Source organism: Nestor notabilis, unplaced genomic scaffold, assembly GCF_000696875.1.
Source record: "Nestor notabilis isolate BGI_N333 unplaced genomic scaffold, ASM69687v1 scaffold22162, whole genome shotgun sequence".
Taxonomy (NCBI): Eukaryota; Metazoa; Chordata; class Aves; order Psittaciformes; family Psittacidae; genus Nestor; species Nestor notabilis.
Window position 1 is genome coordinate 27693 of NW_009918235.1, and position 12762 is coordinate 40454.

The following is a 12762-nucleotide window of genomic DNA, read 5'->3' on the forward strand; positions in this document are numbered from 1 at the left end:
GCCCGTGATCTCGTTTCCTCCAATCCCAGGGGAGTTTGCCCTGGGAATGGGAGCAGCCCTTGCATGACCACTGCCACACAGTAGCAGAGCACATGCTGCCCTTTCCCAGTTGTAAAGAGGCAAATGCCAGTGCATTTGCCTTCACCAAGCATCTTCTTACCGACTTCGCTCACACGATGCACTCGAATGAGCTTTCCAGGGCAACAGATGATCACTATCTGGGCAGCAAAGTGCCTAAAGGGCAGGCAAGGACAGGACCTGGTGCACCCACAGGTTGCAGCAGACAGTTCCCCTGCGGTGGGCAAGCGGCTCTGCAACAGGAACCTGGTCTGGCAGCAGGGAGTGAGATGGGTGTATGCAAAATTACAGTACCAAGGGGACCCCTGTCCCTGCTTCACCTTATGCTTACCCATAACTAACACTCTGCTAAGGTTCTTGCAGACTCCCGCAGTGGTTTTCAGATTAAATAAAGCTTCCTTCCTTCCTCCTCCTGAGCTGGTGATCCTAAAAATAGCTAAACTGCTCTGAAGACAAAGTCAGAAGAAGGCATCGACCCACTAGTCTGGAATCGAGCTCCAAAGTGCATGTCAAGCCTTCAGGCTGGCTGGCCATCCCCATGCTTCCTGAGAACAAAACAGTTAATGCTGAGCCCCTCTCTGCCCCTGGCTCACTCAGAGCAGTCCAGGGAGGAGGAGTGCAAGTGAAGTTTGATAGGTAAAACGGAGCGGGGGGGACATGGACCTTCCCTTCCACTGGTTAGGACAGCTTATCCCTGAAATGCACTAAGGCTTTTAATAAAGTGAACGTAAGACGACAGTCCATTGAAGGTGCAGGAAGACCCAGCCAAGATCCTGGCAGTCCCACGCTGCCAGGGGAGGTGAGAGGACTCCAGGCTTCCCTGTGGCAGAGGCCATTTCTACAGGAACTACTTTTGGAAATGCAGACCTTTTGCTGTCCATTTTTGTGACTATCAAAACTACAAGCAGGTATTTTACAAAACACTGCTGCACACACGCAGACCTGTTCCTCCATCCTGAAATCGTGTGGAAAAGGGAGCTAATCCTTTCCTATAAGTACAATATTTCAGGACACCATTCTTCTCTCCACCACTTCCACAGGTCTGTCAGACATAGGGCAAGGGATGTGAGAGGGGACCAGAGGGCTAAGGCACACTATTAGATATAAGGAGAGCAGGATGCTGCTGTCACACAACAGGAAATCTTTGGGTAGAGAAGGGTGTCCTCCTACTGAACACACAAGTGCCGCAGATGCTGCCTTCATGGTTACTGTCACCTGCAAAATCATATATTCAAAATGCAGCTCCTGACAAGGAAAAAATGTTTGCAAACAGCTAATGATTCCCTTTGGTGTTCCCTTGACAAATTCCTAAGCTGCTTGGCCCATCCTACAGTTTGGTTGAGAAAGAGCACATGAAGGAGCACATACCTCCCACATGAAGGATGTCCTACTTTGGTACCAAATCCTGCTTTTAGATATTCACTGACACCGGCAATGGTTACAGGCAAACATCCAAACACAAAATTTGTCTTATGTTCCACATTCAACCAGTTAGTTCCTCCTTAAAGTGATTCCTGCCCGTGTAAGCTCTCGGACCCAGAACAATGTCCAAGCAATCACAGTGACCTAGTACAAGTCCAGTACCCCCACCCATCAAAATGGTAAAAAGCAACTGGACAAGGAGTCCTCAGTGTCAGTGACGCCCCTTCACCACAGGAGAAAGGCAGAGCTGTTTCCAACCACACTTAGTCATTTTGCCACCCCAACTGCGTTTGCCTTACGAGGTTTCAACCAAACACGACCCTAAGTAACACAGTTCAAGTGCTAAGAGCATGTGCACATGGCAAGGAGAACCAAAGCAGCGATGACTTGAGTGAACTTGCAGCACGGAAGGCAGTGGCTTTCCCCCAATTCTCAGGACAGCAGCTGGCTGACAAATGAAAAGGGTGAGGTTGGAAAGCAGGCAAGGCAATAATTTTTGTGGGTTTTATTATAATATAATGCTGTCTGGTGCTGATGAGGTTGTTACTTGCCAGTGGAGGGGTAAAGACACCAAAGATTGCACCTGTGCTTGCAATTACGCTTCACTCTGAAGTCTTCTGGGCAAACAGCTGTTGCAAACTGTGGGATGTTGCATAATAACCTCTGGAGGCAGATTTCCTTCTTGACGGCACTTCTTCATGTATGATTATTGTTCTGCTGGTTATTCATCATAGAAATGTTTGTAGACCATCAATACATTGAGCCATTCAGACAATTCATTGCACTTCGTTGTTTTAAAGGAAGGTGCCATCAAGGCTGTGGCTTTCCTCCTAAAAACAGTTCAAAGTTTTTCCAGTGTATCCAGATCCATCCCACGATGACTCCTTTTCCTTTGCAGGTGCTTTGTAGCCAACAATTCAACAGTTCAACAATTGAACAATCTAATAATTCAATAAAGTTAGGCTGCTTGAGGCTTTAAAAGTGCAACAAAACCAAAATAAAATAAAAAAACCCAAGGCGAGGGAAAAAAATAATGATGATAATAATAATAAATTAAAAAGAAAAAAAAGAAGAGGAAGAAGTTGTTCCGGGTACTTAAGAAGTTTTTGTTCCAGGTACTTAAGAAGTTGTTGTTCCAGGTACTTAAGAAGAAGTTGCAGGTACTTAAGAAGAAGAAGTAGTTGCAGGTACTTAAGAAGAAGTTGCAGGTACTTAAAGAAGAAGTTGCAGGTACTTAAAGAAGAAGTTGCAGGTACTTAACTAACTAACTTGAGCACTAGTTAAGGCATTTTTCTTTCCAGTTTCAGCCAGTGTAAACCCTGTCTAACGTAGTGGACCAGTCTGATCAAGCTACTGTTCAGTGACAGCTCGTCCGACGCTGCGTCGAGATCCGCAAAAAACTCTGGAAAAAAGGGGGGGAAAAAAGAGAGAAAACATTTGGTTGGTTTCACACAAGAGGCACGGGGGGACAACAGCAGCACACTGTCAGCTGGGACATCCCATTAAACCCACTGTTAATACGCAGTGCTCAGCGGTATTAGAAGACTTGGAAGTGTAACAAGCACGCAATGCAGGGCATGTGAGAGTAAAAGGCACTCACACGTGCATACACACTGAAGCACCTCCCCAGTGCTGGCTGTGAAAGGACACTGAAACTCCCTGGCAGTGGGCAAAAGTCTGGGTGTTCACACCCCAGTCCCTGCCACATGCTCCTCCAGATGTTAAACAGGCCAGATTTGACTGTCTTTCTGAATGATGCCCATATCCATGCACAGCTGTCAGAACAGTCCCTTTCCTTCATCCATTCTCAAACCTTGGAGCCACCCTGGTTTTGCAGTTGAACAGGTTTAAACAGTTCTATAGCTTGACAGGCCACACAGCTCTAATTTGAGTTGCTTATAGCTGGGCATATCAGGCAGGTTTAAGACAATCCTACCCTCCCATCAACTTCAAGCACCATGCTCCTCCTTCTGCACAGGCAGGAGATGGCTCTTGTAGCCTATCTGAGCCTGCTGGGAGGTGCTGTCAGGCTGCACACCCTGCTCTGTGCTGGCAACCTTCTCTGCAGGTGACAGCAAGTTATGGGAAATTAGCACACCTATTCCTTTCCAGTCACCTTTCCAAGACACTCCTGCATGACCTGCCTTCCAGTGACATGGGCTCATCCCAGTCCCTCCAATCTTGATCATGTTGCAGAGTACCTTTCAGCACTCCTTTTTTACACACAAAGATTGGAGGTTGAAAACTTCTGCTCAGCTGTGCAAGGAACATTATAGAAGCAGAGAGCACAATGCTTTAATTCTAACACTTTCCCATTCAGGAGCAGAGAACACATTTCTCCTGATCTTCCTGCTTTTGTTTACAAAATGGATATCCATTCCCTCCACTGGGAACACAAGAGCTGCAAGCAGAGGCAAAAAGTCCAAACCCCTTGCCTGAGTAAATAGAAGATAATACGATCTGTGACCACAGCACTGTGTGAGAGGAGAGTGACTTCACATGCAGGCATGCAACCTCAGCTTGCCCTCGCTGTGGCTGGAAGATGATCTGTTACAGCATCATGATCCATGACTCTGCTCTGAATTACAGCGAGGAGCTGGGTCCTGCACCTGGTTGTGGACCCTCCAGAAAGCACATCAGCTCTGCACAAGTGACTCAGACATCAGTTACAACTGCTTTCCACTAACTTATGACTTCCCTGTTTAAGGGAACTCAATAGCTGAAGGCCACTGCTCTTTTCTTCTTATGCCCTATGAATTGCATAAAAGAATCGAGGATGTGGCCTTTTCTTTAGTTTTATGTACTTACTCTGTACCTCTTAGCATCTGTACTGAACATCAACAAGTTCCAGTTCTGAAACTCCTCCACTGACCTGAACAGTGACAACAACTGCCCAGCCTACATGAGTATTTACTATTCTCCTGCACAGATCCACTTCCTTGAGAGTATTTACTACCCCAGTTATCATTCCCCTACACTGAAACGGCAGCATGGGGCAAGTCTGAATTTAGTCTCAACTGATGCAAGATTGTGCTCAGGCTGCCTTTCCCCACACGTTTTCCTCCACGACTCATTCCTCTGGCTTACCAGCAGCATCCACCATAATAATATTATAATATAATATAATACAATACAATATAATAATATAATCCAAAATACTACACAAGAATTGCTGCTGCAAGCAGAGATTTACAGCTGGAATTACTTTATTCAAAAGTAACTTGCAAAGCCTTTTGAATTTCAGCCACTGCCTCATTAGTGTATTTTTACAACCTTCCAACAATGGAGCCAGGCACATTGGTCTTTTTTGTGAGTTTGCCAACAGACTGTGGTAATACATCCCCTCACCCACAGCAGCTCAGAAAACTGTGGTTTATGGAAAATGACACTGCAAATGACACGTGGAATGACAGGTTACAGACCAAACTGCACCCAATCTAGGGCTTTTGCTTACTCACCACTGCTTGTACCACAGGACGGTACAATATTTTTAATAACAAAACTGAAAAATACAAAAAGTAGCAGCAATGTTGGGAAATGCTACTGGCAAATACTGATCACGTGCCCCAGAAGAACTCCAAATCAAGTGCCGCTCAGTCTCTCTGTTACAGAGAGAGGCCAGCCCCACTGTTTCCAAGACAAAACTACCTGGAAGATTGACCAACAAAAGCACAGGGCTACAGGCCAAAATGTTTCTAATGAAAGTGAACCCACTCAGCAAACCTAAGCATCCCAAAGGGGAAAATAAACAGCAAAAAACTCCTTATGCTTCTTGTGTTACCATGAAATGCGAGTTGGCTGGTTTCCTGCACTTGATACACTCGCCCATTAGCTCTTAGACATTTGAGGATGCCAAGCCAACCTTTAAATTGGAACATTCATCAATATATCATCATCAAGTGTCTCTACCAATAACCTGCCAATGTGCCATAGCTGTCTATAGGTAATGCTTTGATCTTTAGGTATGATGTTTGATACACTGTTAGGATTTAAGCATGCACATACTCATAGACACAACACGTAAGACACACAAGTCAGAGGGCAAAAACTTACTCTTATGCTTCAGGATTAGTGCATCAGCTTGTTCCCAATTATCAAGTGCAGAGAGGACATGGGAAGTGATGTTGACATAGGAGTAGGTGATGTCTGGGATATTACAGGGGACCGTGTTTGGAGAGTACATGCTGTTGCCACTGTAGTTGCTAGCATTTGATTCGGGCTGAGAACTGGCAGGAGAGGGCACGGGAGAAAAAGGAGAAGGCATGCCTGTGCTTCTGCAAGAGAAAGAAACACCATCATGAACATTTAACTTCAGAGTTTAAAACCTTGCCACAGACTATCTTATGCCAGAAGCTATCCGGTATCATCCAGGCTTGCAGAATGGAGCAGAGTGTTGAAAACTGAGATGTGTTCAGCTACGTAGGAAGTAATTGTCCTTTGAGTGCAAGGCCAAGGTTTTTGAAGTGATTTGCAACTCTGAGGACTCCTCTTGACAAAACAAAATGCAGGACCAGGTATCAGAAAGGGCTATACATGCACCTTCCAAAATCTACACCTACTTGTGGAGGCCTTCATCAGATTATCTAAGTACTTTTTCCGAATGACTTCCATTTCAGGCATGCTGAAGCTCCCCACCTATGGAGGCTGGAGTTTTCTGACAGGCAGTCAAAGCAGCCAGGTCAGCCTACGCACACTTATTTATAGACCTAGAGAAGCTAAATGCAGTCAGCAGCCCGCCTTCCAGACACAGGCTGGCTTCATCACATTGCTTCACCTCCACCACTTCAACCAACCTAATATTAGTCACTGGTATGACAAGGCTTCCACCACTGCTTCCCAATAAACTATACTTAGTGCAAGGCGGCAGAAAAATAACTGGAATTTCAGCATAACTATTAAGACCAAACAACCCTATTGTGACTGCAGAGTTTAAAAGGGACAGATGTGGAGCTGAGCAGCTATCTGCCAAATGCAATTACCACAGTACACAGAGAAACTCCGTCTTACTTATTGTCACTAAACCACAGGCCCAGTCTGATGGGCATCGGGTCAAACACTGTTAGGTGGCAGCTTGCCTTTTACTTTTGCTGCCACATACACAGCAACACTGCTGCAGATACCTAGAAAGGACAACATTCTCTGTTAACTCACAAATTAGAAAATGAGTTTCTTAATTGGTGACTGAGCTAAAGAGACAAGTATTAAAGTATCACCTCAAAGTTATGCTGCCAGGGTGAAGTCATAACCCTACTGGACAACAGCCAGGGAGATAGGGATGGTATCCCACTAAGTCTCAAAGGATCTCTAACAGAACAAAGATGACAACAAGGGCTTTGAAACAGCATAGTGATGACACCTTCTTTGCTCCTCTGACCACTTCTCTGGTAGAAAACTGCTCTGCTTGATACGCACTAACTCTGGACCTCATAACAAAAAAAAGCCTCTTCCCAATGAGAACGGATGGGAAAGAGAGAGCAGAAACATACTCATGCCCCCTAACAGTATGATTTCAGGTGGCAAGAAAGAGCAAATGGTGAGGCACTCTCAAATGCAGCTTGCAACTCGAATACTCCGGCTACTGTTTTCACTCACACCTTTATAGGCACATTATAACATACGTATTTTTAAAATCTTACCTTGCAACAAATGGAGAAGGTGCTTTTGTGGAAAATCTCTGCAGCAAGGAATAGAACTCTTGTTAGATTTGGGCTGTTCAGCTGACATCAGTAACTACTGCAGCCAGCATCTGGCAGATCAGTTACACATATGCCCTACCTTGAAGTGGTCATTCAGAATCCTGGAATACTTTACTGCAATCTCTTTTTTGTCACGGAACATTGTCATGTGCAGAAGGGACTGGCAGCGCATGCTGTGAACAGAAACACACCCAAGCTTGGTCAATATTCATGCTTGCTGCTGCCTGCTCAGCAGTCACCAGCCCTGTGGGACACAGGCAGGCACGCCTCAGCTCTACTGCAAAGTCAAGAAAGCTCAGGATTTCTCCTCCTTCTGCTCATCTTTAAAAAAGTCACTGTGAAATAATCACAAGGTGAAAAAAACCAAACGAGGGTAGGTCTGGTCTTTCATTTAACAGGTGCCCAGCCTCTTACAGGTGCCACAGGCTGAGTAAGTCTCCATCCAGCTATGTGCCTCAGCTACGTTCAAGCTACAGCTTCAGTTACGTGGCTCCAACATGGACAGCCAAACTGCATTCTTTCACCTTAGATGAAAGCCCCTATGTGCTCTCAAGTTACCAGCAGATCAAATTTTAGAGCCTGTGCCTTCCACGTGTGGTCCCTTGTGATAAACCGGCTCACTTTAGAGATGTTTCAGCTCATTCTGGATTTTATATTGCGAGGTTTTCTTCCTTGCAGAACTCTGATTCCCATTTCACTCATTCCTTTTCCCCTGAAAGTAATGAGTCTTTCACTTGATCAAGCCTAAAAACAAAGTATGAAGGCACAGAAAAACAGTTACGCACCATAACACGGTAAAGATTTCCTCATGTGAAGATGATGAGGAGCTCATACAGTATTTCAATGTCATGATGAATCTAAGGAAACAAAATAAGGAGAACCTTGTCAGCCATCAGTGATCTGATGGCCCAACTCTATGAAAAAACAGTGCATGCCATTACCTCAAACGCTGCTCCAAAAGTCAGGAAACCTGCCCTGAGGTCTTAGTCCTGGCACCAAGTGCTTTGTATGATCTTGAGCAGAGGACTGTCTCAAAATGCCTTGTTTTCCATGCAGCAGAACCAGATGTAGCCCCTTATGTGACTCGCTCTCCTCTTACACTGAGATTAACAGGCAGCATCCCTCCAAGCAGATGGTCCCCATGGGCCACCTACAGGCCTGGGGCCCAGAAGACATACCCCCCAGTACTGAAGGTGAAATACTAATTCAAGTGTTTCTGGACAAGACAGACATCTTAGGGGAAATGTTTCTTCTGGCAAAAACCAACCAAGCAAATCTCCCTTTTGAAAGCAAAGCAACAGCAGCATCTTGGAAATACAGTCCATCAAGACCAGAAAGCAAACAATTAATTTAAAAAGTTTGAAGTCCATGACAGAAAAACCCCTGAAGCTGTTTCAGCTCTAAGGCAAGGCATCAAATCAGCTCTCAAACACACTCATACATCCCATCATTTCAATATGAATAAACTGATACCTGTCTCTCTCCTATCCAACACATGGTTCCTCAGGTTGTGCTGCCTGTATATGTCATACTACCTGCATTTATCCACTATGGCTGTGAAACTAAGTGGGGAAGGTTGCTAAAAGAAACCCTAATAAGGGCACTGGTAGAAAAACACATGGCAGAAACCAGTAAAATCTGCTTTCAATCAAGTTGCAAGACCTCTGGGTCATTAACTGCTCTTCCACATGCTGTATTGTTGCTTCGCTTTTTAAAACTGAAATACTACTGAGCTCACATGCAAAAGCAGCTTCAGACCTGGATAAAGTAAAAACCCCTTCATGTCCTTTCTTGTCACAACCAGCGTTCTCTGGTGTACCTCAGCTGCAACACTCAAATGCTCAGGAGGACATGGTGTCTACTTCTGATAAGCAATGCTGAAACATTTCAAAGGATTTGTCTCTGGTGCCTCTGGATGGTCTGTCTCGCGCTTACACAGCAACCTGAACTCTGCTCCATGGTGGGAACCCAGAGTTGCCACAGTTGCAAACAAGCAGTGCAACTAACCCTTCCCCTCCAAACACGTTGATTTGAAAACTGCTTACTTGACGAAATCTATGGTGTCCTGGAATATTTTGTAAGTGGATTTCTGTGCGTCCGATTCCAAGGCAATTCCATACTCAATGAAGAACAGGGCAGCTTCTAGGTACCGATAGGCTTTCGCAGTCTTGTCAGTCTATTGGGAAGAAAATTCTCATTTTTAGACTATGACAAAAACTCCTTCTCTCAAGTATACCCAAATTCCTTTTTTCTCCCTAGTTAGTCAGGATTTGAAGACAGAAAAAGATGCATGCCAGGCCTCCAGGTGACAGTTAATGTGGTCTTTGTGTGCTCTGGCTATTCGTATCTTTTCCTCTTGATAAATGGTTTCCTCAAGTATTTATTATCTATACATTTTCTGGATATTATTGTCTGGTCTTGGAGGCCTGCCTCGTGAAAGGCAGATTCCCTCACTTCATTTTCACAGGTAAATGGCCAGTAGCATATGCAAATTATCTGACTGAACGTAACTAGTAAAAACTATGCTAATTCATGCACACTGTCAAACTGCACATAGAGGAGAAAGCTGGTTACATCTGCAAAGGGCACTTCCAACTCTTGTCCACCAGCAACACAATTACTGTCAGGATCCTGACATTTCAGAGCAAACTGTCCTAAAACTGTTCTGACAAGGGCTTTGTCATAGCTCTGCAAAGCAAAGAGGCCTGCTAACCTCAGACAAGGTCTGCTCTGAATTCTGTTCTTGAGGCATATTCTCCAGATGTGTTTATAATAAACGGAAATATCTGAACATTTGGGCAATAAAGACAGCATCCCCACATATGACTTGAACATACTCCAAGTTTGGAGTATGGAAGTAATTTTAGCTAGTGAATCCTTATTCACATGCACACAAATACTGGCTCTGAATGTATGAGACGGTTTACATTTCTAGCACAGAGCCAAAACTTACCATTGCATCAGCTCTGTGTTTCAGCCTCCTGGCCTCTTCTAGGTAGTATTCCGCTGGATACTTTAGATGTCTGAATTGGGGACAGAGAGGAAAAACAGAAAACAGAGAAAAAGAATAGGACTGTTATCAATTTTACCTTCATATCTAGAGGACGCTCTGCGTACAAACACCCTTTTTGGTAAGCCCATTTATAGCTTTATCAAACATGTTACAATTATGATAGTCACTAAATGAGTGTCGTCTGCATGTTCGGAAATACACAGCAGCTGAATACAACATTCATTGATTGCTTGATTCAATTAATTTGATAAAATTAATTTATTTCTTAAAAAAAAAAAAAATCTACCTTAGAATTTGAAAACTTACATTTCCAAATGAAAAAAAAAAAACCCACACAAACCAGAGATTAGGCCACTATGAGGCCAAGTTTACTTCTTCGCTCCTATGGAAAGATAATAGTAATCTTCTATGATTCCTCAAGTACAATACCACAGATACATTTTTATTGCAATGTACAGTAAACTTTGCAGTACCACACACTTATCTCAGACCAAAAGACCTTGCATTCGAGTTATCTGCTCACAATAGATATGGCCACCAAGGCTTCCACCGGTCTTGGTCTCAATCAACACATAAACAACGATAAAGTTGGAAAACACACATTTCTGTGTAGTGGGATAATCTATTCACTATGCAAGTGGCACACAACCATCTGTGCATTAACAAAATGAGCAAGTAAAGAGTCATGCCCTCTCAGAAAAAGTTACTTGCCTGCCCAGCACCTTGTCACAGAGTAGTTCACCACTTCTCAAGAACCGGACAAATCAAAACCTACCATTTGTAGGCAGGCACAAGAGATACCTCCTCTCAAAGTTAAAAACTAATTAATTTCTAGAGTAGTGGTTCTAGTACAAGAACTGCTGTATTGGACCTTTGCTTTGTGGTAGGTGTGGTAAGTCCCAGACATGAGAAGACAGTACAGGGCAAGTCACAGACACCTCTCCTCTTTCTTCCCCAAAGAAGTGCTTATTAAGAAGCAGAAGCCAGGGTGGCTGCAGGGACAGCGTGGCCTGGTGTCTTTAGAAAGTACAGATGAGGGATGTAAAACTTACCTTTTAAACTTGAGTCGAGGTCTCTTTGGCTTGGAGGTACCATTTGGCAAAGAAGGCACTGAGAAAGGTTTTGTGACATGTCCATCAGATTCCTGAAAAATCACAGTGTACAGATAAATCTGGTTAGAGATATGTCTAGAACAATTCCAAAGCCTGGCTTTCCTAAATTTCAGTAGAAAATATTTATGTTCCACGCATAGTCTATCTTCCAGGCTCTACCTGTCTTCTTACCTTCTTCCCCAGCACCCCCTCCAATTATGGAAATGGAAACCTGGCTTCTTATTTGACTGCTAGTAAGGCTTAATACCATTCAAACTTTTCCCAAGCATGGAGAAATTAAGTAGACAGTTTCCTTGCACAATAGCTAAGATAGGAGAAAGGCTGCAAGCAGCACATTTTTCATGGCCACTAACCAAGGCAGAAATGGGCAATATCCATTCACACTTAATTTCCAGCATAACCACACAACAATTGTTGAGTCTCCATTACTAACTATATTATAAGGAAAAAGCAAGCAGTTAGAAGCCAGCTAACAGAGCAAGCACAGTCTGGCTTGACTCACACAACATATTAGACCACACACACACAGCCACTAGTAAACAGCAATATAATTGAATTTTATAACCCAAAAATGCAAAGATCCAGCTGCAAGGATCATTAACAATTTTATAAGCAAACTATAAAACAAACTTAAACAGGGGATATTTAGGTTAGATATAAGGAAGAATTTCTTTACTGTGATGGTGGTGAGGCACTGAAACAGGTTGCCCAAAGAAGTGGTAAATGCTCCATCCCAACCCAAACCATTCTATGATACTATGAAAACCTTATACCCAGGCTGTATGTTTCTTATTTTTAAGCAGTCCACTTTTTCTTTTTTTAAACACCCTTACTTTACACCAATATTGTACTTGCAGTTCACTACAGTCAGAAACAGTTACTACCATAAACATGATGCCTTTGGTTTTTACATGGGCACCCCTTCTCACTATGCTTCACTAATGAGATGAAAATAAATGATGGCAAGTCAGCAGAGAAGTTACAATGCAGGCTTTCGAGCTAGCAACATAGATTTACAGCCAGCCATGCAAGGGGCAAAATGCTTGAAAAAGGCAAGTGGCTGGTTTATCTTCTTTCTATTTATGCATCCTCAGAGCATGTTTCTAAAGAGAATCACAGAGCATTCACAGGTTGCAGGAAACTTCCTGTCAGTTATAATAGATACCTACTTTGATATCCTTTGATGGTTCAGCTGGATTACTCTCCAATTTGCAGTGTTTGGAGATCAAAGGATCCTTGTCGTTGCTCTTATTCTTGGCAGTGTTATCCATGGCAGTTGGCTCGTCACTCTCACTTCTGGGTCTCTTTTGGGCCACCTTGGTTGACTTTGGTGCAGGATGCGCAGGAGACACTGCTGGGGGTAGTGGGGGTAGAAAATCTTTCTTCTGGGATTCAGATGAAGCTTTTGACTTTGATGCTCTGGAGATAGGACGAGAATTCA

At 43.7% G+C, this 12762-nt stretch overlaps 1 protein-coding gene across 1 annotated transcript in view; it reads right to left on the reverse strand.

Moving 5' to 3' along the window:
* Positions 1-2780: 2780 nt before the first annotated feature.
* AFF1 (AF4/FMR2 family, member 1) overlaps positions 2781-12762 on the reverse strand; it is a gene marked incomplete at its 5' end in the record, with an annotated part of 18724 nt that continues 8742 nt past the window's right edge. The window contains 9 exon segments of the mRNA XM_010009619.1: positions 2781-2902; positions 5554-5774; positions 7137-7174; positions 7276-7369; positions 7982-8053; positions 9242-9372; positions 10150-10209; positions 11258-11353; positions 12491-12730. Coding sequence (XP_010007921.1) covers positions 2781-2902; positions 5554-5774; positions 7137-7174; positions 7276-7369; positions 7982-8053; positions 9242-9372; positions 10150-10209; positions 11258-11353; positions 12491-12730 — 1074 coding nt within the window.